At 39.1% G+C, this 25003-nt stretch overlaps 1 protein-coding gene across 3 annotated transcripts in view; it reads right to left on the bottom strand.

Annotated features, from left to right (window-relative positions):
- The window catches only part of LPGAT1 (lysophosphatidylglycerol acyltransferase 1), an 84504-nt gene that overhangs the window by 38576 nt on the left and 20925 nt on the right, over positions 1 to 25003 (bottom strand). For all 3 annotated transcript variants that reach the window (XM_047752068.1, XM_047752066.1, XM_047752067.1), the window contains 2 exons: positions 6641 to 6759; positions 1964 to 2059 (listed from right to left, as the gene is read on the bottom strand). In XM_047752068.1, the coding sequence (XP_047608024.1) occupies positions 1964 to 2059; positions 6641 to 6759 (215 nt within the window). The remainder of the gene's footprint in view (positions 1 to 1963; positions 2060 to 6640; positions 6760 to 25003) is intronic.

Raw genomic sequence — 25003 nt, 5'->3', positions numbered from 1 at the left:
TCTGGAGTAAATCCCAATCACAGGCTACAATAGTGCTGTCCTCTCACTTACTTCCCTTTGGACCACAGTGGCCAGAAAAGTTATTTCTACAAACTTTCAGCTTATTTCTAAACTTGTGGTTCTCAGAAGAGGCTTAATTAGATTCACTAGTTATTCACTAAGTACTTACTATGTGCAAAATACTGCACAATCCAGGGTGTAGTGGCTAAATACATAAACACCAGGTAAGTGTGGCATTACCATGCATGAAGACTCCTTTGATATCATATTTTAGTTATCCTTTTCTGAGAAAATGAAGCATGTGATACTAGCAGCGTTACCGGGGAAACACTAAAATGTAGTGATGACTTGCTAAGAATGTATTTTTTTTTAGTGAAATATAGTTGATTTACAATGGTGTGTTAATTTCTGCCATACGGCAAAGTGATTCAGTTATACCTACCTATACATTCTTTTTAAAATATTCTTTTCCATTATGGTTTATCACAGAATGTTAAATACAGTTCTCTGTGTTATACAGTAGGACTCTGTTTACCCATTCTATATATATATATATATATATATATATATATATATATATATACACACACACACACACATACACACACACATATATATACACAATAGCTTACATCGCTAACTCCCACCTCCCCCTCCATCCCTTCCCCAAACGCCTACCCCTTGGCAACCACAGGTCTGTTCTCCTGGTCTGTGAGTCTGTTTCTGTTTCATAGATAGGTTCGTTTCTGTCATATTTTAGATTCCACATATAAGTGATATCATATGGTATTTGGCTTTCTCTGACTTATTTTACTCGGTATGATAATCTCTAGCTGCATCCATGTTGCTACAGATGGCATTATTTGATACTTTTGATGGCTGAGTAGTATTCCATTATACATAGTGTAGCACATCTTTATTCATGTCTCTTTTGATGGAGATTTAGGTTGTTCCCATGTCTTGGCTATTGTGAACAGTGCTGCTATGAACATAAGGGTGCATGTTTCCTTTTGAATTACAGTTTTGTCAGGATATGTGCCCTGCAGTAGGATTGCTGGATCATATGGTAATTCTATTTTCAGTTTTCTGAAGAACCTCCACACTGTTTCCCATAGTGGCTGCACTAACCTACATTCCCACCAACAGTATAGGAGGGTTCCCTTTTCTCCAAAAGAAGGTATTATCCTTTTTCCTTCACCAAACTATTCCTAATGCTTGGGACCCATTCCCAATCCACTTTCTTCCATCAAACCCAGACTCGTTCCTTAAATTTATACCAAATATCATCTTCTCTTCTAAGGTTTTTCTGGATTTATAGAAACTTGACATACTCACTTTTCATACTATGAATTCACAAAAACATTTCCTCTTATTTATTTATTTTTTATTTATTTAATAAGCTCCCTGATGGTAATCTTATTTATTTAATAATCTTCCTAATGCTAATTAGATACCTTCTGAACCATATAAGTGACCTGTGAATAAAAATAACAGTGACAATACAAATGATAACAATCGTAGTCATGACAGAATTATGAGCAAAGTAGAAGGGACTGTTCTGAGTCTGTAACACAGACTCAAAATTAAATGACTACTTAATTTAATCCCCATTATTCTCATTAGAAAAACGAGGAAACTTGGAGAGGTTAACTAACTTGCCCAGTTCACACAGTTAAAAAGCAGAAGAGCTGAGACTGTGGCAGGTGCCTGATAAATATTCACTAAACATGGCACTGTTTAGAAAGGAGGAGGAGGATGGAGGTTAAAGTATTTGCATTATCAGCATTTTAATGCCTATTCGTACTCAAATTCAGATGGAAATGAATGTTTTGGGGAACAGAGATTCCCAGCTCCTGAGATATTAGAACTGGCTCTATTATAACTGGTTTTGTTATTCCTCTTTTTACAATAAAGAATCAGACTGATCAGGCTATCACTGTGAAAAATAATGCTCATTACTTACCTGTCTTATAAAGAAGTCTCCGTGAATTAGAGAAACAATTCCAAAGTTGGTGTACTTAAAAATATGATCCATCAACCACATCATTTGCGCAACAACCTAAAATATTTAAAAGCAAGAAATAATTAAATGTTGGATGGAAAAAAATCTGACTAGCCAGTCTCTCAATTTTCAATATAATCATCCAAGCATACTTTTAATTAACCTAAATATCTTAAATCTAATGTTATTTCTATGAATAAAGCCCTACATGGAAAATTACAGGTCTTGATTCCAAGTCTTAGAATCCTAAGGTGCAGGTACATACATATCACCGGGTAACAAATAAAGCTGAATTAACTTCTTCAATTTGAACTTAATGATTTCCAATTTGTTCTACCTAAACAAAATCTCTAGTAACTCTCATATAACTTGTAAAGTTATATTGAAACAATACAATGTGCCTAACTTTATCAAATCAGGGCTATAAGTTTAATTAATAAGCACTACAGCTTTATAAAATGTGACTTTACCTTAATGGATAAAGTTTTAAAAGTCAAAAAATATAAATATACAAAATTATAAAAATGTTCAAAATAAAAGAACATGAAAGAATTTATGTAGTCAATAAATATAAATTTTTTAAAAATTCATTTAGTAGAATGATTTACACATTCTATTATGTTATGAAGGGTATTTGTTGGTTTATGAAAGGCCATATTCTTTGCCAGCACAAAAATACTCAGTTTCTTAAACACAAAAATATTATCCATTGCTCATAGGGGTCAATACCTGTATCAGAAGCAAGAGACTTTATTTCAAGCAAATTTCAGAATTAAAAACAAGTGCAAAGTCTAGGAAATGAATTGGTTAATTGTTCTTCCCTGCTGAGAAAATAGCATTCTTTGTTACAAGCCTTAAATAAATAAATTGAAAACCACAGCCTCAATCAAGAATGCAGCAGAGCCCTACTTTGGTTCCTAGAGGAACAACAAATGCAAACTTCACCTCTAAGCACCAAATTATACGAAGTAACATATGAGGAAAAAACTAAGCATTGCCACCCGTGTGCAGCTTTTACAAAAACACTGTAAAAGCTCACAAATAATACAATATTGAAGCTTCTTAATTTTTCAGTATCACTTAAGAGTTCAGTTGCATGACCCCTATTCCATTAGCTTTATTATATTAAATAACTTTTTAAAAATAAAGATACACATCCAGTGAAGGACTGATTCTCCAAGTCAATTAATACAGAATAAAATAATCACCAACAGGTCATTTCTGAATCTTGTTTTGCTTTGTAATGATGGCCACTTTGTTTAAATAAATTGAGATCTGAACTAAATGGAATTTGCTAAAACGTACCCTAGCAACATGGATTCAACTTATAAAATTTCTGAACTTACAAAAGAACTTACACAGTATGAAGTATAGCTGCACTTTTTATTGGTCTCTGGGTTTAACAACAACACTAATGTAACTAGCTTTTCTGTTTAACCTTACATTTACAGTAGATTTACCACAGGAAGAAGGGTTACCTAAAACAAATTCAGTAAGGAGTTCCCCTGGTGGCGCAGTGGTTGACGAATCCGACTAGGAACCATGAGGTTTCGGGTTCGGTCCCTGCCCTTGCTCAGTGGGTTAAGGATCCGGCGTTGCCGTGAGCTGAGGTGTAGGTCTCAGACATGGCTCGGATCCCAAGTTGCTGTGGCTCTGGCGTAGGCCGGTGGCTCCAGCTCCGATTCGACCCCTAGCCTGGGAACCTCCATATGCCGCGGGAGCAGCCCTAGAAAAGGCAAAAAGACAAAAAAAAAACAAAATTAAAAAAATAAATAAATAAAACAAATTCAGTAAGACAGCCAACTATCTTCTGAGATTTGTATGGATAATTCTGTCCCAACTTATTTTAGGGGAAATGTTACAAGTCAATAAATATTTATATTATTATATATCTAATGAAGTTCTTTTCATAGGAAAAAATTCTTAGTTTTAACATCAATTGTCATGAAAGCGCAAGACTCCTCACTTCACAGGTACTCATTAAAAAGGTACCAGCACATTTAGAAAGTACAATGCATCCTTATTTCATGTTTCTGAGAAAAGGAGGTCAGTAAAATAAGACCTCTGAACCAACTCTGTTGAAGCTTCGCGGGCTGTCAGAACACTGTTAGGTGTTTCCAAGGGACAGTACTGTCTACGTCAATTATTCTTTACCTGCAAGCATGGATTTTCTCCCTATCACCACATCGGGAGAGGCTTACATGACTAACTCCATCCTCTATATCCCTTCTGAAATTTGGGTGAAGTCAATGTTCTCCGGTTTGGACATCTGTAAGGACAGTTTGGGCTGTCTCGGTGACTAGGGAGTTCTACTAGCGTGGGGGCAGCCAGGTGAGGAAAACGGTTGTCCAGCAATGGCCAATAGGACAGTTCAGAACGACAGTGCTGTCCCACCAAAACGCAGAAAGTGCCCCCACTGAGGGATGATGACGGGTGCGACAGGAGTTCCTGATTTCAAAAAAGGATGTTATATTCACATCACCATTAAACTAATTTTTTTTAAAAGGGGCCACAAATTAGCATTAGCCTTCTTTCTTCAAAAGTGCCTACGGAGTGTGCAGTTTATCAGGTAAACATTCCTACATGTGAACAGAAATTAGTACTGCCTTACACTTAGTAGGCAGGAGGTAGAGACTATAATCCTTCCATCTTTATATTTCTCAATTACTCCTTTATGAAACAGTGTAAAAAGTTCTTTAAGATTCCAAATTATTTAGTAATATCACATGATAAAAAAAGTTTAGTATAACTAATCTGAAAATAAAAACCAAACAACTTTGGACAGAAAAATTAACCTAAGACCAACTAATTGAAATCTTTTTATAAAAGCAAACCAATAAACCAAAATTTCTTTTGTCCACCTGACTGATGACAATATTCTGTTACTACAGTTATCATCTTTGCCAAACTAGAGTTAGAGTCATGAAGTTAGGCACATTTATATTTTTGGGGGGTGGGGGCCCACACCTGCAGCATGAGCAAGTTCTCAGGCCAGAGATCGAACTCAAGCCACAGCAGTGACATTGCTGGATCCTTAACCCACTGAGCCACGAGGGAACTCCTATATTATATTTACTACTGTAATCATTCTTTGAGATTCAAAAGCCAACAGAGGACAGTGTAGGCCCTCGGAAGAATCACTATAAATGTAATTATCTTATTGGTGAGAATAAAAATGTTCTCCTTGATACAGCCAAATAAACCAGTTCTTACAAAATTTTAACACCAAGAATTTAGGGGATAGGCCATAAATATTATTGTAAGTGCAAATACATATACACAGTGGTATTCTTGTAACAATTCAAAACTCTGAATATAAGAAAGGATTGAATTTTTCTGCATTCTAGCAAAATTATGCCTCTGCTTTTCAGATAAACAACAAAAACATACTCCATATTTAGCAAATCTATTTTCCATTTGCTCTTTTCATTTTCTGACCCCTGACCTGCTAAATCAAACTCTATAGGATCTAAACACACCAGGCTTATCCTTGCCTTGGTGTTTTGGCCAAATTATTTCACTAAGGAAGAAGGCCTTTGCTTCACTACTCTGCTGAGCTAAATTCTACTCATCCTTCAGGGTCAAGTTTATGTCCTCTCCCCTCCACAAAGGTTTCTTTTTCCACCAAGTAGATGGTGAGCTCGTCTTCCACTGAATACTGAATACTTCTCACTTTGCAATTAAGTACTGTTTACTATTCCCTTGCTCCTCCTACCACTAGATTATTAGTTCCTTTAAGAGGATATTATCCTATAGAATGGTATTCTGTATTTACAGTCAGTGGCCATGAATATGAAACACTCACTCAACATCTATTGATCTGTTTCTTCAGTATTAGGCCAAATATTAAGTCCATTAATTTTATATACTTTCAATTTATTTACTTTTCTATGAATATAACCTCTTTACTTTCTCCAAAAGTGATTAATTCTTTTCATGTTAAGCACTGATTTTATTTCACACCCTGCCAGTAGATAGGTATATTTTAGTTATTAATATAAGCAACATAGACTCAACATAAAATTCTATCTTATAATTAAATATGCAAACATTACCAAATGTATAAGCATTTCCAATTTAAAATAAGAAAACTAAAGACGCTGCACTTATTAAACATCTCCAGATGAAGTTATTGCAACATAGCCTTAGTAACACTGAAAAAAATGGGCCTAAAACCTTTTCTTCCAATTTGCTTTCTAAGTAAAATCCAAAATAATATTTACCTTATTTTCTTCTGGCTTGAGATCACCAAGATCACCTAATTCTCCAACTCCTATCTTAAGCAAACTGCTTTCGGCGTCTGTAGCACCAAACCGGCAACCCACCACTCCTCTCACCTCAGCCCCAGGCTGAATCCTATTACCTTCGCTTCCATTTCAGTGATTTAAAAAATGAAATAAACTTCGTGGAGATTTAGGTCACATTATCTCAGTTATTTTTCTTTAAGTCTGTAAATTCCACTCGGGTTGACTTAGAGTTACATGTGCAGCATATTTTTCCTTTAAAATTTTTCTAAATTTTCAGGAAAAGTAGACATTTTAAAGCCTAGGTCTACATTCCCGCCCACAGTAGATGCTTAAGTTGGTTCTTTGTTAAGCTCCCCGGTCTGCAGTTGATCCCTGCCTTCAAGGTGCTTACCAGCCCTTTGTCCTGGAGGCACATCATCAGTGTACACACATCTCCTGTTGCCTGATGATTCACCAGCATGACCGCTTCATCCTCTGAAATGGCTTTAACGTCTTCCCCCCATTCCATCACTGTAAGCATAAAAAATTTCAAAACTGTGATTTGAAAGAGTTCTACACTACCACAAATCTTACATTAGGAAAAACGGTGCATACGAGAGGTGATAAATCACCTAGCTAAAATTTACGAAAGTTCAGAACTAAGTTTATTTCCTATAAAATTCAGAGTGTCCATGTAACATTTGATAGAGACACAAATACATTTAATAAATGTAAAATAGTCATACCTTTGAATTAGAAATTCTACTTCTTAGAAGTTTATCCTACAGAAACTTTGTCCAAACAGGCAAAGGTATATGTAAAGGATATTTATTGCAACTTAAATGTTCACAACAGGGGAATGGATAAGAACATTTTTATATATTGGAAGAATATAAATCCATTCAAAGAATGGAGGATATGTCTAACCCAAAAGGACTTCTTATCAAGTAAACAAAGCAAATCACAAAACAATATATATAGTATGACCCCATCATTTTAAACAAGGAATAAAATTTACAGGTAATTTAATAATCTTGAAAAAAGTCTTGGGGAATGAATTCAAAACTATTAATACCGACCATCCCTGGGAAGTGGTTCCCAAAGCCCTTTAAATTCTACCTCATAATAAAATATGCAAACATTACCAAATATGAAAGCATTCTCAATTTAAAATAAGAAAACTAGGAGTTCCTGTCGTGGCTCAGTGGTTAGCGAACCCGGCTAGGAACCATGAGGTTGCGGGTTCGATCCCTGGCCTTGTTCAGTGGGTTAAGGATCCGGCATTGCCCTGAGCTATGCTGTAGGTCGCAGACGTGGCTCAGATCCTGCGTTGCTGTGGCTCTGGTGTAGGCCGGCGGCTACGGCTCCGATTTGACCCCTAGCCTGGAAACCTCCATGTGCTGCGGGAGCGGCCCAAGAAATGGCAAAAAGACAAAAAAATAAAATAAGAAAACTAATTAGAGACGTTACATCTATTAAACATCTCCACATGAAAAGTTATTGCACCAAAACCTGTAAGTACACTAAGGAAAACAGCGGTATCTCGAGTCGTTATGCCTCATTTTACAGCAAATTTACTGCACAGAAAAAATAAAACTAATCATTAGCTTCTAACATCAGGAGTCTACAAAGAAGCTTCCAGGGTCCTCAAATGTCTGACACGAATTACCAGAGGCTGAATATGTACTAGTGTTCACTCATCTCACTCCCTGCTGCAAGGAAAGAAGCCGAGCCCTTGTATGCAGCAGCTCAGGGTGCAGAGGGATGGGCGACCTGGAGCTCACAGGCTTTACCCCTGCCAGCCTCCCGCCCTCCATGTCACCCCAGCATGGTACAGCCCTTCGTAAGAGTTCACTTGAGAAAAGAGTTCTGCTAATTTTTCTATTAAAACCCATTTAAGCAAAAGACAGCTTATACACCGCTATGGAATGATATACTCTAAGTAATAAAAGCAAAGTGCAGAACAGTGCAGTATGAAGGATGCTGCCGGTGGGTTTTCAAAAAAGACAGAGAATATGTTTACTAAATGAAAACTCCCCATATCATGCCTCTGTTGACAACCCTTCAATGAAGACACATACACATCATTCTGTCATTAATATATATATATATATCACTTCTTCACTCACTATAGCAGCTTCGGGCACTGTGGATATAATACAAATAAGAACAAAAGTATTATTCTAATAGCAGTTAAAACACTCAAGAAAGCCTAGCTTCGTTCTATAAATATTGGGCTATGAAGAGGTAATGTGGAAAGTCTTCTGGCTCCACATCTATATAAATAGATGTTTCATAACCAAATATTCCTTTAATGCAATCTGTGCTACATAAATGGAAAATATTAGCTACCCAGGCCAGTGCAGTAGAAAAGGATATTGTGAATATAACTGCAAATAAAAATAAGTTTTCTACATAAAATGCATCCTCCATGTTTGCTTTATGTAGAACAGATAAATCTAGTAAGTGTGTTGGTTTAAATCTCAAAGTAGAAATTGTTAATTGAAGTTAGAACTCTCTGAACTGGGTTAAACAATGTCCCCCCAAATTTACACCCACCCAAAATCTGTGAATGTGACCTTACTGGAAACAAGGTCTTTACAGATGTAACAATGCGTATTCCCCAGAGCCTTCAGACAGGAAACCACCCTGCCGACACCTCAATTTCAGACTTCTAACCTTTGGAACAGTGAGAGAATGAATTCCTGTTGTTTTAAGCCACCCAGTTTGTGGAGCTCTGTTCTGGCAGCCTGCTGAAATGAACAGACTCCACCCCTCCACTTGCCCCACCCTTTCTCTTTCACATTCTATTCCCCACAAATTAGACGGTTTTTCCTAAACAACTGCAGAAAAAGAACAACAGCGCTGTACTTTAAACACCTAGAATATTATAAGAGAAATCTAATATCATGTATTATAAATGATTCTCAATGTTCATTTCTAGAATACTTTCAGGGAATAATCGTTAAGAGTCAACCCAACATGTATTTTATTTCTTGGCCATAACCCAGTAAAATTAATTTTCAAACTAAATGTCAATTTACTGAGACTCAGATGGCATACCAAATCAAACAAATGAAGGCGGCTGGATCAACTTTTTTGAAAAATGATCCTGATGTAGCAATGAGGTGGTGTTGAATTTTCTAATAATCTAAATTTTATTCAACAATAAATTTCGTTTTCGGTTCTATAGCATTCTTCTTTTACCAATACTTTTACCATATCATTATATACTTTAAAGATCACTGTTAGAAAAAAGTTATGTGACTAACAAAATCAAGATTAAAATACGCTTATAGAGAAAAAGCATTTATTTTATGTATGAAATAGCTATGTTTTCAAATCATACCCTGCTATCCAAACCAGTAAGTATAATAATGGAACTGATATCTTAACCAAGGAATAGAATATTTATTCTCACGTTAAAGAACAGAAGCTATGGATGCCTGCCAGTTCTTACATTGTACTTGATTAGAAGAACAAAAATATTTTAACACATGGTTCTGTGAAATGAATTCTCAAAAAAGAACTGGGTCAGGTCCACTACTTCCAAAGGGAATGAAAGACAGCTAAGTAAAAATGGGAAGAAAAGTTCCCTAACTGTAATTTAACTTTAAAAAAATTGTGTGAAAGACCAAACCCAAAGATTATCACTTACTCTATATGCGCACACACACATCAATAAACCTTCTCCCAAAGTTATAAACTAGAATAAGACAATTCATATCTCAAAAAGCAAATAAAAACAATAAACCATCACAAATTCCTTAAAAACAGCGATCCTAAAGCCATTATACTGACCCACAAAACAGAATCAATGTGGAGAAGAAAACCTAATAGTCTATTTTTCAAAGTTCCAAAAAAAGAAAATATATGCCTGCAAGCTGATGTTACAAACTATTTCACCATTCCATGCCTCAGTATAATCACTTAAGAAATATTAACAATATCATTATGCTACTCAAACACATGGTGAAAATAAATGGTATACAATTGCTGGACTCACAGACATCCTGGGTGAAGTTACTTTTGAAATCATTATTAACTAAAAAGAGTCATACAACTACAGTGTCACGGAAGGTCAGGTATTCTAATGTGAAGAGTAAAGATTAGAGAGCAAAAAAAAAAAAAAAAAGAACGCATTCAAGAATTTCGCGTAGCTCCAGAACTGTGGCTTTCAGTGGTCCACACTGGGGGCAGACTGGGTTGGATGCATCCAAAGTCAGGGGTTGGTAGAGCAAGGTGAAAAGGGAGTGAGGCCGTTGAAGGTGTGCCTGTGAGAAAGTAGCTTAAGGTTCTGATTAATGGGGGGGGAGGGGGAGTAACCAGCAAGGGGGCTGAAAGAAAACCGAGGGGGGGCTATTATAATGGGAATACCTACTGCCAGCCCACCTCTCCACCTTTACCCACCCTATTCAAACCCCCAAAACAGGGCCCAGACTTTTGAGAAAGGCCTCTGGCTGCATCTAACAAGCACCTGTACATAAGAACCACTGGAATTTAAGCGCTGATGAGTTTGTTTTATTTTCTTAAAACAAGAAGACTGAACGCACCAGGACGTTGTGGACAGTGTCCATTTTTTGGCACTTAAAATTTAAGAGGTTAAACTTGGAGAGACAAGTCTCAAAGTGTAGCTTTTGGAAGCGTTGCTTAACTAAAAGAATAACAGTAGCATGTATTATTAAATAGACATTAAAATTAAATACTAATAAGCTTAATAGCTAACGTTTATAGAATCCTTGCTATGTGACAGCCATTAGGAATAGAAAATAATTCACATTTTCTTCTTTAATCTTCATAAAATCCCACATGTATAGACACTATTAGCCTCAATTTACAACTGAAGAAAATGAGACACAAAAGGTTAAGCAATACTTTCCAAGTTACGCAGTTCAGAAGTAGGGGAACTGGGATTCAAAACCACCATATCATGCTGTCACTGCGGGCATCTTGAGGACAGCAACTTGGACACGTTGCCCACGCAGCCCCTGAAGCTGCCCCATGAAAGGGGCGTAGACAAGCCAAATCCCAAAGTCCTCGACAAATAAGGTTGGTGGGTGGCACCAAGGGGAGGTGCAGAGTGTCGAGCCCAGAATCAAGGGGTCATCAAGGGGTCTGGAGGACTGCTGAATAATGGCCAGGTCCAAAGGGACAAAGGGTTCTCTATTAAAAGAGTCAGCGTTGTCTTTGGGCGCAGGAAGCAGGCATCTTAAGTTGAAAACGCTGACTACAGAACCAGCTCTTCACCCCAGCCTTCTCCATCTCCACAAAGGATACCATTATTCACTCAGTCAACGCAAGACAAAACCTCAAACCCCCTTTGGGTTCCCTCTTTCCTTAATTCTCCACATTTAATCCATCTATAAGTCCTCTGGACTCTACCTCTGAGATACACCCTGCATCCCCTATGTTACACCTTCCTTGCTACTACCACTCTTGGCCAAGCCACCAACACCTCTTCCTTGGATTCTGAAGGAACCTCCCAACTGGTCTTCTCACTACCACTCCAGCCACCTGCTTAAAAGAAAACCTGAGGGAGTTCCATTGTGGCACAGCAGGCTAAGGATCCAGTGTTGACACTGCGGTGTCTAAGGTCAATCATGGGTTCGATCCCTGGCCCAGGAACTTCTATATGCCATGGGCATGGCCAAAAAGAAAAAAGAAAACTTCAGAGTTTCCAATTTCAAATACCAATAAAATCTAAATCACCACTGGCAAGCAGGAAAGTCAACTAAAATAACTGGGCATTAATGCTAACTGGTATTGAGATTTGCTTTAACTTTGTTTCCAAAAGGGGAGAGATCTGGGAAGAAGCAATTCTTCCTGCAGTCATCAGCACTACAGAACTTTTATTATACCTGGCCAGCAGTCTTTGTTACAATCCCAAAGATCCCACCATTTCCAAACATCCCATGCCCACTTCCATCCCATTTGAAACTGTAAGTGAAAGTTTAAAATGAGTTAGGTCAGCATGAGCCAATGGTAAAATCAGAGTGAGGTTAAATAACAAATGAGAATAACACAGACCACGTGAGGACTATGTGCACATGTGCTTGTTAAAAACAGAGGTCAGCGCCTTTGATGCCTATGCTTTACCGCTCAGCCCCGGGGCACGGAAGCAAGGGGTCTGGGGGTCTTCCCTAGAAATCCGACCAGCTCAAGAAAAAAGACTTACAAATACTGACACTTAGGATTCTCCAGTGAGATATTCCACATATCTGCTCTACAGTGAGGCTTAGTGTGGACAAGTCTCAGCCACAAGCAGGGCTACTTTTTCAGTCCTCTACTCTTTTTTTTTTTTTCCTTTTAGGGCTGCACCTACAGCATATGGAAGTTCCCAGCCTAAGGGTCAAATTGGAGCTGCAGGTGCCAGCCTTCGCTACAGCCACAGAAATGCCAGACCTGAGCCACATTTGCAACCTGTGCCTCAGCTTGCAGCAGCACTGGACCTGTTGAGCGAAGCCAGAGATCGAACCCACATCCTCATGGATACTAGTCGGATTCTTAACCCACTGAGCCACCACAGGAACTCCCTGGTCCTCTACTCTTAAATAAGAACAGATAGCCATATATTACCAGATACTCAAGAAAGAAAATAAAACAAACAAAAAGTAAAGAACCCAGAGGAAACAGAGACAACACATGAAAAAGACAACTTCAAAAGAGACTTCATAGACAGTGTTAGTATCTGTGTTGAGGTAAGAGGTGATAATGGATAACCAAGAGACAAGAAAAAGATGCCTAAAAAAGAGGGAGAGACAATCAGAGAAAAAAAAGACCTGTTAGAAATCAATAAGAGAGCTAAAATAAACATCTTAATAGTGAGGAAATTTTCCAGAAAGTAAATAAAAAACAAGACGAACAGAAAGGAAAAGATTTCAATACTAGAGGACCATTAAAGCCCAACATTCAAATAGTAGAAGTTCTAGGAAAAAGAACACGGGGGAGGGGGGATCAAAGAATAATTAAAGAATATGTGAGGACATAAATTTCCAGACCGACAGGGGACATCCAGTAGCCAGTACAGAGCATGAAAACAAACCCACACCAAGGCACACATACTCAGAAAATTTCAGGAAGTCAAAGAGAAGATCCTATAGGCATTCGGAAAGGAAAATAGGAAACGTACAAAGGGAAAAAGAATTAGACTTACTTTGGATTTCTTAATAGCTATAGCAAGTCAAAAGATCAAGATCAAAAACCAATTATGGTTTCAAAATCTCTAAAAACTATTCCAACCTAGAATCTTCTACCCAAGTTATTTGTTGGGAGTGAGAGCAGAAAAAATATTTTCCAGTGCCCAACACCTTGAAAAACAAATCTCTTATTCTAAGGAAGCTGAATGATGAAATAAGAGAATAAAATAAGAAAGAGAAAGACACATGATACCAGCAAATGGGAATGCAGAGTTCCCCTTGTGGCTCAGCAGGTTAAGAACCTGAATGGTATCCATGAGGATGCAGGTTCGATCCCTGGCCTCGTTCAGTGGGTTAAGAATCTGGCCTTGCTGTGAGCTGTGGTATAGGGCACAGACACGGCTCGAATCTAGCGTTGCTGCGGCTGTGGTATAGGTCAGCAGCTGCAGCTCCAATTGACTCCTAGCCTGGGAACCTCCATATGCTGCAAGTGAGGCCCTAAAAAAAAAAAATTTTTTAATTGGGAATGCAAACCCAGAAATAAGCAAAAAGAATCCCTAGGATGTTAGCTGTGCACTAGACAGTGGAAAACCAGTCCAAATTGGAGCAAATTAGAGGTTTCCCAGAGAGATTTTTCCAAAAAGATGAAAAATGCAGAAAAGTATGACTTGAGGAGAAATCTAAAGCTGACAAGTTTGGAGTTGAGTTAGTTATCATTTCACATATTGGCTCTAAGGAAAATGTGTAGAAAAGTGAAAGCGTTTACAATTTTATTACATGGTTCGGCTATGAACAGACATATATATATTCATAAAAAAGAAAATCTCTCAATATTGATACAATCAAAATTATAATAAAATTCAAATACAACCTAGAAAAATATTTTTAAGATACTATTTTAAAATAGGATGAAGGCTAATCTTTTCTAAAAATGTATGGCTTCTGAATAGTAAAACAGTATTTGCTCATTACAGTGAATTAGAACAACACTTAACAATACAAAGAAGAAAATCACCCCAAACTCCACTCTTCAGGAATGAGAAGACTTACTAAAATTTTGTAATATATCTTCCAGTGATTTTTCCTATAAAGATTAAATTTTCGTATGAAGATTAATTTTTAAGTCGAAAAGGCATCATACTTACCATATTGTTTTATACCACTAGAAATTTAACATATTAAGTAAAATTGCCATCGTTATGTATAGAGTTAAAATATTTCTACTTAGAAATCTTAAGTTACCAAAATAATTAAGTTAAAAGGACAAAAACGGAGTTCCCGTTGTGGCTCAGTGGTTAACGAATCCGACTAGGAACCATGAGGTTGCGGGTTCGGTCCCTGTCCTTGCTCAGTGGGTTAACGATCCGGCGTTGCCGTGAGCTGTGGTGTAGGCTGCAGACGCGGCTCGGATCCTGTGTTGCTGTGGCTCTGGCGTAGGCCGGTGGCTACAGTTCCGATTGGACCCCTAGCTTGGGAACCTCCATATGCCGCGGGAGCGGCCCAAGAAATAGCAAAAAGACAAAAAAAAAAAAAGGACAAAAACGTCTTTTAGGAAGTAATGGAATGACACTATGCACTGATTGTGGTGGTGATTACACAAGTGCATAGGCTTGTAAACTATGAAGGGTGACTTTTACTTCATGCAAATTATACTATAATAAACCTGACTAAAAAACATGTGCAATAAAGCTAAATAAAGAACACATGCAAAAACATGACACGATGACTTTTTAATTTCATAGAATCAGTGAATCAATTTATTAAGAAATCTAAAATATTTGGGGGTGTAAAGCCAGTGGAAAATTTTTTTAAAGAGGGAAAACAGGAAATAGAAAAATCAATGAAATCAAAAGGAGGTCTTTGAAAAAGTCATTACAATTTTTAATCTCTAGCAAAATTTACAAAGAAAAAACCCAAATTATCATCGTCAGGAATGAAGGAGAGGCTATCACTACACATAGCACAGACGTTAAAATTTTTTTAAGGTATACTAAGAGCAACTTTACAAAAAATTTGACAACTACAATGAAATGGACTAATGCCTTGAAAACCACAAACTACCAAAACTCATCCAAGATTAAATAAATAACCTGAATAATCTATCTCTACTTTAAATACTGATTTTATAGTCAAAAACCTCCCCAAAACTAATTCTTCTGGCCCAGATGGTTTCATTAGCAAATTCTTTTAAACATCTTAAAAAGAAATGATACTCATTCTATACAGTCTCTTCCCGAAAACAGAAAAGAAGGGAACGCCTTCAGGGTCACTTTATGAAGCCAGCATCATTCTTACACCAAAACCAGAAAAGGACAAAAGAAAGAAAACTAATGCTGATATCCATTAAAATCCTCAACAAAGATTAGCAGATGGAAAACAATAATATATGCGGCAACCAAGTAAGGTTTAACATTGCAAGAAAGCAAGGCTGATTCAATCAAGCATCGTAATTCACCATAGTAACAGTCTAAGGAAGAAAAACCTCATAGTCACATTGCTATGGTCTGGAGGTCTGTATCCCCCTATAGTTCCTATGTTGAAATCCTCACCTCCAGAGGTGATGGTTTCAGGAGATGGGGACTTTAGGAAGTGATTAGACTGAAAGAGTTGAGCCCCCATGCATGGGCTCAGTGGGCTTCTAAGAGATCCACACAACTTTCTAGCCTATTTTACCAAGTGAGGGCACGGTGAGAAGTCTGGGCACCATGAAGAGAGCCCTCGCCAGAAGGGGACCATGCTGGCACCTGGATCTTGGATCTAGAGCTGTGAGCAAGAAATTTCTGCTGTTTATGAGCCACTCAGCCTGTGACATTTTGCAATACCAGCCCAAACAGAATGACACAGATGAACTGAGGCACAAAAAGCATTAAACAAACTTCAATATCCATTCATGATAAAAACTCTCAGTAAACTAATAACAGAAAGGAATTTCCTCAGTGTGACAAAATGTTTCTACACAAAATCTATTGCTAACACAATATTTAATATTAATTATGTATGAGTGCTTTCTCCCTAAGATTGAGAACAAGGCAAGGCAAAGATGTCCAACCTCATTTCTCTTGTCTAACATTATTCCAGAAGTCCTATTCCATTCAATAATGCAAAAAGAAAAAAGAAATGAAGGTTAGAAAGGAAGAGATAATACTGCAAATATTTGCAAATGGCAAGACTGTCTTTGTAGAATATCCCAATTAATCTACAAAAAGCTCCTATCGTTAATAAGTGAGTTTATAAAAGTTGCAAGGTGCAAAGTCAACAATAATAATATCAATCATTTTTATACCAGAAATGAACAATAGGAAATAAAATGTCTTAAATCTCATTTAAAATAGCTCAAAAAATATGCTTAGGTATAAATCAAAAACACATGGACAGGATCTGTATCCTGAAAACTACAAAGCACTGATAAAATAAATCAAAGAAGGCCAGAGTGAAATGAATGTTCATGCATTGAGTGATTCAACACAGTAAAGATATCAATTCTCCCACAAATTGATCTATAAATGTAACATAATTCCAATCAAAACCCCAGTAAGAATTTTTGCAGACAACTCGATTTTAAAACTTACAAAGAAATGCCAGAAACTAGAACAGCCAGAGTAACTTTGAAAAGGGAAAATGAAGTTGGAGGAATCATATGACCCAACTTTAAAACTAACTATAAAGCTACAATAAGCAAGATGGCATGGTACTGGTGAAGGATCAGACATATAGATGGACAGAACAGAAGAGAGCCCAGAAATAGACCACACAAATACAGCTGAAGGATTCCTGACAAAGGTGCAAAGCCAGTCCAGTGGAGAAAGAATGGTGTTCTCAACAATGCTAGAAAAACACGAAACCTTAACCCATACCTTATATAACAATGAATTCAAAATGGACCACAGACTTACGTGTAAAACTTAGAACTACAAAACTTCCAGAAAAAAATGTGCAGGAAAATCTCCATGACCTAGGATTAGGCAAAGTGTTCTTAGACTTGACAGAAAAGCAAAATCCATCTTAAAAATTCAGTCTAGGAGTTCCCTGGTGGCACAGAAGGTTAAGGACCAGCATTATCACTGCTATGGCTCTGGTTACTGCTGTGGCACAGGTTCAGTCCCTGGCCTGGGAACTTCCACATGCCACAGTCAAAAAAAAAAAAAAATCCGTAAACTGGACTTTACCAAAATGTAAACCTTTTGCTCAACAAAAAACACTGTTAAGAGAATAAAAAGACTGGGAAAAAAACATGCAATCACATATCCAGCAAAGGATTTGTGTCTTTGTTCTTGTTTGTTTTTATTTATCTATTTTTTTCTTTTCTTTTTCGGCCACACCAGCAGCACATGGAGGTTCCCAGGTCCGGGACCGAGCCTGAGCCACAGCTGTGGCCTACGCCTCAGTTGCGGCAACACTGGAACCATAACCTACTGCGCCACAGCAGAAACACCAGGATTGGTGTCTTTGTATCCAGAATGTTTACAGAACTTTCAAAACTCAGCAGTAAGATAACAAACACTGGGCATAAAAACTTGGACATTTCACCAAAGAGGTGAAGCAAACAATCATATGAAAAGACGTTCAACATCATTAGCCATCAGGGAAAAACAAATTAAAACCATGATGAGCAAACACTGTACATTTATTAGACTGACTAAAGTTAAAAATACTGAGAATACTAAGCTTTCATAAGGATGCAGAAAAATTGGAACTTTAGACACTGCTGATGGGAATGTAAAAGCCACAGCCACTCTGGAAACAGTCTGGCAGTTTCTTATGAAGTTTAAAATACACTTACCATCTGACCCAGGAAACCTACTCCTGGGTATTTACCCTAGAGCAGGAGTTAGCAAACTTGCTGTAAAAGGTCAGCCATTAAATATTTTAAGCTTTTCAGGCTACATATGGTCTCTGTTGCATATTCTTCTTTTGTTGGTGGTGTTTTTTTAGGAAACCTTTACAAGTGGAATAGCCATTCTTAGCTCACAGGGCCATACAAAAACAGGCAACGGGAAAATTTGGCCCAATGGGCATAGTTTGCTGACTCCTACCCTAGAGAAACGAAAACTTACGTTAATATAGAAACCTGCACATGAATGTTTGTATCAGCTCTATTCATAATTGCTAAACTAGAAACAACCCAAATGTCTGTCAATAGCTGAATGGATAGAAGTTGTGGTACATCCATACAATGGAATATTACTCAGCAACAAAAAAAGAACATTCTGGGAGTTCCTGCTGTGGTACAGTGGAAACTAATCTGACTAGGATCCGTGAGGATGCGGGTTTGATCCCTGGCCTCAGGGGTTTAAAGGATCTGGTGTTGCCGTGAGCTGTGATGAAGGTCGCAGACACAGCGACATGGATCCCACATTGCTGTGGCTGTGGCCAGCAGCTATAGCTCTGATTCTACCCCTAGCCTGGGAACTTCCATATGCCATGGGTGTGGCCCTAAAAGCAAAAACAAAAACAAAAACAAAAACAAAACAAGACAAGAAAAAAAACCATTCTAATGATACAACTTGGATGGCTTTCAAAGGCATGCTGAGTGAAAGGGGTCAGTCTCAAAAAGCTGCATAATGCATGATTCCATTTTATGACATTCCCCAAAAGACAAAATTATAGTGAAAGAAAACTGATGAGGGGTTGCCTGGGTTAGAGGTGGCGGGGGGTGTGATCACCAAGGACAGTGAGAGGCAACGTGGCAGAACTACGGCTGGTCTTTGCTCTGTTCTTTTCCTTTCCCTTTTTCACATTCTTCTGTTCCCTCCAAATTTTCAGCATTTGACTTCTTACTTTCATGATTCAGGGAGGTTTTTCTCCCCAGATCAAAGTAATAATGGAAGGTATTAACAGTGGATGGCACTCTTGTTACTTGTTTTTTAAATGTTCATTTTCTCACCTTCACTATCTCTTTTGAAAGCCTCTCCCCAGAGCAGTCTGATTCAAACGTATTTTGTTAAAACACTGAGAGTGGAAGTATCTAAGACTTTACATCTTCAGTTTCTTTCCATAGTAGGTGCCAATAAAAGTACTTCACTCTGCACAAAATCCTCGACTTGGTCAAAGTTGTGTTTCCTCCACTTTTTAAACAGCTTCTTTCATTTACTCATAAGGAGACTAACAGAACACTATACAAAATTCAGGGATGGGGATTTAAAGCACAGGTATTTTAATGTGATTCCACTTAAGCAATGGGATTAAGTAGTTACCTGCCTCAGGGTGCTAAAATAAGCGACTGGAAGATGGGGAAATTCTAACTTCTAAAGGTTAAGGATCGCACCCCACGGCTAGAAATAAGTGGGCAATCTAGCTGCTCTGCTCTGCTACCAGATCTCTAAACAGCTTTAGAATTGGATGATTACTTATGGCAGGGTTTTGATTTTAAGGACGTTTAAAGCTAGAAAGGAATTTAGAGGTATCTGAATCCAAGCTCCGCATGTCACAGATATTTTGAATCAAATACACGAAACAGAATGCGATGGCTGCTCCTTGACTGGAAAACACACAGATGGTAAGTATAACTCATTTACAGCGCCTCCTGCTCACTCTCCCCAAAGCACTTAGTGATGTCTCCATTCGTTCAGCTAGTTTGATTCTCTTCATAGAGAAACAGGATTCGACCACTGCGGGCACATCAGTGCAGAGCAGGATTCTATCACAAAGCAATCAGCTCACTACATTCAGCTATGTGAGCTCAGCAACAAGAACAAAAGAGAGAGAGTGAAAGGTGAGAAAGGAGAGAGCACGGAAGGGAAGACTGAAAAGATGAAACAGAACCTCTCAAACGGTACAAGCAATGCTGCCTGCCTTTGCAGTCCTCAGACGGAGGCCCTGGAGGAAGCTGGAGGCTGGAACCACGAAGCCGCTGTCACTTGTCAGTTTCAGCTCTCAGGTGCCCATCACCAGGCCGGCATCTCACGGAGCCCAAAGATTTCAGGTTTTTAAAAAATCGGAGTTCCCGTGGTGGCGCAGTGGTTAATGAATCTGACTGGGAACCATGAGGTTGCAGGTTCGATCCCTGGCCTTGCTCAGTGGGTTAACGATCTGGCGTTGCCATGAGCTGAGGTGTAGGTCGAAGACGCGGCTCAGATCCTGCGCTGCTGTGGCTCTGGTGTAGGCCAGCGGCTATAGCAGCTGCAATTCAACCCCTAGCCTGGGAACCTCCATATGCCGCAGGAGCGGCCCAAGAAATGGCAAAAAGACAAAACAAAAAACAAAAAACATTTTCTTCCACATAAAACTGAAGCAAACTTTTAAACTGACATATGATCCTGCCCCCAAGACGTCTGCTCACTTATTGAGAATACAAGACAAACGGGAACGATGCGTTCCTTAGGAAAATCTGTTCCACAGGAGGCAGAGGAAGAAGAAACGGTTGGGAACAAAAACATGGAGGGAAGAGGCCCGCCAAAGAGATGAGGAAAGTGGCCTCATGTGGTCCGGACCAGAGGCTGCATCCGTGAACACAAGGTCAGACTGGAGTGGACAGGACCCGGAAGGATGGAGAAGGAGGCTGCATCCGTGAACACAAGGTCAGACTGGAGAGGTACTTTTGAAGTCAGATGCTAGAAGCCAGAAAATATAAAATTCTTTTTTTTTGGCCACCAGACAGGTGACAAAAGTGAGAAAGTGGGCTTCCTATTTGGCAGAAGGGAACAGTGACACTGTGTTAAAAATAGAGAGGGATGCCCCACCCAAAAAGAGGGCAGCTACTTATCCGGCTCCAGGCTATGGTCAGTATGTGGGGATGGGAACCCAGATCACCAGAGCCTCCGATTTTTTTTTTTTAATCTTTTTAGGGCCGCACTGCGGCATATGGAAGTCCCCAGGGAGTCAAATTGGAGCTGCAGCTGCCACCCTACACCACAACCACAGTAACATGGGATGAGAGCCGTGTCTGCAACCTACACGACAGCTCATGGCAATGCCAGATCCTTAACCCAGTGAGCAAGACCAGGGATTAAACCCGAGTCCTTATGGATACTAGTTGAGTTCATTACTGCTGAACCACCATGGGAACTCCCAATTTTTTTTTAATGAATTGGAAATTTGAGCATTTTTATGAAAGTTGAAGAGGAGATAAACAATAGAGGAAGGTTCCCTGAGCAAGCAGGAAGGAAGATGATAAGAAGGACTTCCTGCACGTTAACGGGAAGAATAAAGGAAGGAATGCCAAGTGATACAGCTCAAGAGGTCGGCTTGGGACGGGCCAGTAGACACCAGAATTCTGCACTTTAGCTCACAGACCACAGGCAGCCAGCCGGTGAAAAGACCTGACAATAGAGGGATAGGAGGAAGGCGTGACAGGCTGTGGGGATGAGGGAGAGTATGTCTGTTAAATGGGGGAGACTTTTTTTAAGGATGAGAATGTACTTAGTATCTTTATATCCTGGAAGACAAGAGCAAAGACACGAGGAGACAGGAAGCAGTGAGGTGAAGCAAGAGAGATGAGATGTTCGCTTTGGATGACAGAAGGTCTACAGATGAATGAAGGTGTGAAGAAACTGGGGAGAGGATAGAGTCTCCAGGGCACAGTCCCAGGCCTGCAAACAAACCCATGACAAAGAGGCAACGAGAGGAACTTAAAAATGACCTGGGAAATGGAGTTCCCGTCGTGGCACAGTGGTTAACGAATCTGACTAGGAACCATGAAGTTGCAGGTTTGATCCCTGGCCTTGCTCAGTGGGTTAAGGATTCGGCGTTGCCGTGAGCTGTGGTGTAGGTTGCAGATGCAGCTTAGATCCTGCTTTGCTGTGGCTGTGGTGGAGGCTCCGACTGGACCCCTAGCCTGGGAACCTCCATATGCTGCAGGAGCAGCCCTAGAAAAGGCAAAAAGACAAAAAAAAAAAAAAGACCTGGGAAAGAGAATGCTCAGAAAACTATCATGAACATAGATATCCTAAGTGGAGTTGACCTAGATGAAACTGGGGAGGCCCCTTCAAATGAAAGACCAGAAAGCAGACGCAAGCAGTCACACCAGCCAACTGTCCAGAAGCCTGAAGCAAAGAAGTTCATGGCTGGAGGTAACATAGCCTCTGATTTGAGACTTGGCCGTATTCCTAAACTTTGACATCTGGGATACCAAAAGAAGACAGTACTAAGAATATAATCAAATGAGAAACTAATGAATTGTACTATATATTAGTAAAAAATGTTCCTGTTTTACAAGGCTTTCATTCATATTCTCTCAACTGCCACAGCAGCACTCTAGGGCATCCAGGCCATGTACCAATCTCGTGTAAAGCTAAGGCTCAGAGAAGACACGGTGCAAAGGAGCACTGCAAGTAAGCGCAATGAATGTGACTGAAATCTAGATAGCCCCTGTCTAATAAAAGCATTAACCATTCACTTAAACGGGAAGTGTGCTGTTTCCAAGGCACAGTGAAACAGCGTGGGCTTCAGAGCAGAAGACCTTCGTTCAAAGAGCAGCTCTATCACTCGCACTGAGCAAGCTGCTTCACTCCCAGAAGTGTCTGTGTCTTGTTTCTATAACAGGGTTGATAACACTTCCCTCCCAGGATTGTTTTCCGTATTTAATAAGAAGCCACATGTAAGCACTTGCTAGTACCTGGCACAGCAGGTACTCAAAATAGGTTTCTCTTCTCACAGACGCATTGCCAGTTATCTATGATTTGCATAGAAGTCAGTCTCTTTGCCACAAAATTAAGTAAAAAGAATTGAGCTTTTCTTTAGCAATAACCCTAACCGGAAGATAAATAATTTCTAAAGGAATCAGAGAAACTAAATCAAAAAGCAAACTATAAATTGGAGAATCAAAGTCACAAGAAGCAAACATCATCATTTTAAGACTGGGATTAATGGGAGATGAACGTAAGAACATGACATAGAGGAGAATAAAGAGACCAAATGCACGAAAGGTGCAAGGTCCTCACCGAGCTCAGGAGCTCGGCGTACAAACCTGGGGTCCCCAGGCTCCCACAAACAGATTTCAAAGAGTTGTGAGCCCCTTGAAACTGTCTGTAAAACTGTGAGCACGTGCAAAGGTGCTGGGGTAAGCCAAAAAAATGCCCTCTTCCCCCACTCCACAGAATATCCAAGTCAAATCCCTGAACTAGGGAATGTGACATTACATGGCAAAGATGTGATTTGCTTAAGGATCTTGAGAGGAGGAGCTAATTCTAGATGATCCAAATAGGCCCTCGATCAATGGCAAATGTCCTTATAGAGACACAGAGAGAACAGACAGGGAGAAGAGGAGGCGGCCACATGACCCTGGAGGCAAAGCTAGGAGAGAATGCTGGCAGCTACTGGAAATAAAAGGGCCAAGGAATCTCCCCATAGAACCTCTGCAGGGAGCGCAGCCCTGCCGACATCCTGACTTGACCTTTGGGCCTCTAGAAATGTGACCGCACACTTAGGCTGCTTTAAGTGCCTTTGTGCTAAGCTGTTATGCAGTCATAGGAAATTAATACAGGTGCACTGTTCTGAGCGAGGGCCCGTAGCTTTCATCAGATTCTACAAGAGGTTCTTATGAACCCCAAACGGGAAAAGGACTACTACTGCAGAGGATACAGCAAAACTGTCTACAAACAAAGGAACGGGAAGTGTGTTAAAAACCTGCGGAACAAGCAGTTACTTGGATCAGATCCCATGGTGAGTGAGTGCTGAAGTGAGGAAATGAGCTCTTCTCTGATATCTAATCCAATATTCATTTCATTCTCTCTTGGAGTTCAATCCTACAAATGCATTATAAGGCAGGGATTCCCAAACAATTAAACAGCTTGTTAAAAATATAGGTCCTCAGGCTCCATCTCAAGGTACTGAGTCAGAATCTCCAGGGTAGAGAAGTTCGTACACATCAATTTTAAAGCTCCTCTGATAAGGCAGATGTGCGGACAAATTTGGGAACTACTCTGTAAGGCAGGGATCAGGAAACTTGTTCTGTAAAAGGTCAGATAGTAAAACTTTTAGGCTGTGCAGGTCAAGAGGCAAAACTGAGAATATTATACAGCTATTTACATAACAAATCTTTTTTCCAACAAATTCTACAAAATTTTTGACAAAATTCCAAATATAAAAATAAACACAATTTTTTTTTTTTTTTGCAATATTGGTCTACTAACAAGAAGAATAAAATTCTTTCTTGGGAGGGGTAAGATTTCACTTAATTGGGGTTCAAAGTCAGTGTTTCCTATCATCAGATCAATTGCAAATGGTCACTGGTAAAAACTTCCTGAGCTGGAAAGGACTTACAAAACCAACAGGCCGTGGGCTGTATTTGACCCAATGGCTGCAGCTTGCCAACCTCTGCAGAAAGCTGTAAAGAAGAAGAAAGAGCCACAGGCCCTGTCCTTAAGCAACTGACAAGTTAGTTTAAAAGACAGGAAGGGCAAAGGTAAAAACAACAGTGAAAAACATGAAGTGGAATTCCCGATGTTTTCTGTTGTGGAGCAGTGAGTCCTAACTGTTTCAAAGACGAACAGTCTTTTTTAATGTCAAAAAAATGTGGCAGACGTCTATGATAGCAGTTCTTTTAGAACTGAGTGAAAAGATCCACAGCAAAAAGCAAGTCTGAAGTCTACAGTGCTTATAAAAGAGATCTCTATCACAACAACAGCAACATCTAATTGAAAAATAAATATTAACACATATTTATAAGACCCATTATTTATTCATCCACAGATGGTACTTAA

Source organism: Phacochoerus africanus, chromosome 11 (assembly GCF_016906955.1).
Source record: "Phacochoerus africanus isolate WHEZ1 chromosome 11, ROS_Pafr_v1, whole genome shotgun sequence".
Classification (NCBI taxonomy): domain Eukaryota; kingdom Metazoa; phylum Chordata; class Mammalia; order Artiodactyla; family Suidae; genus Phacochoerus; species Phacochoerus africanus.
This window is presented reverse-complemented; position numbering and strand designations above follow the sequence as displayed.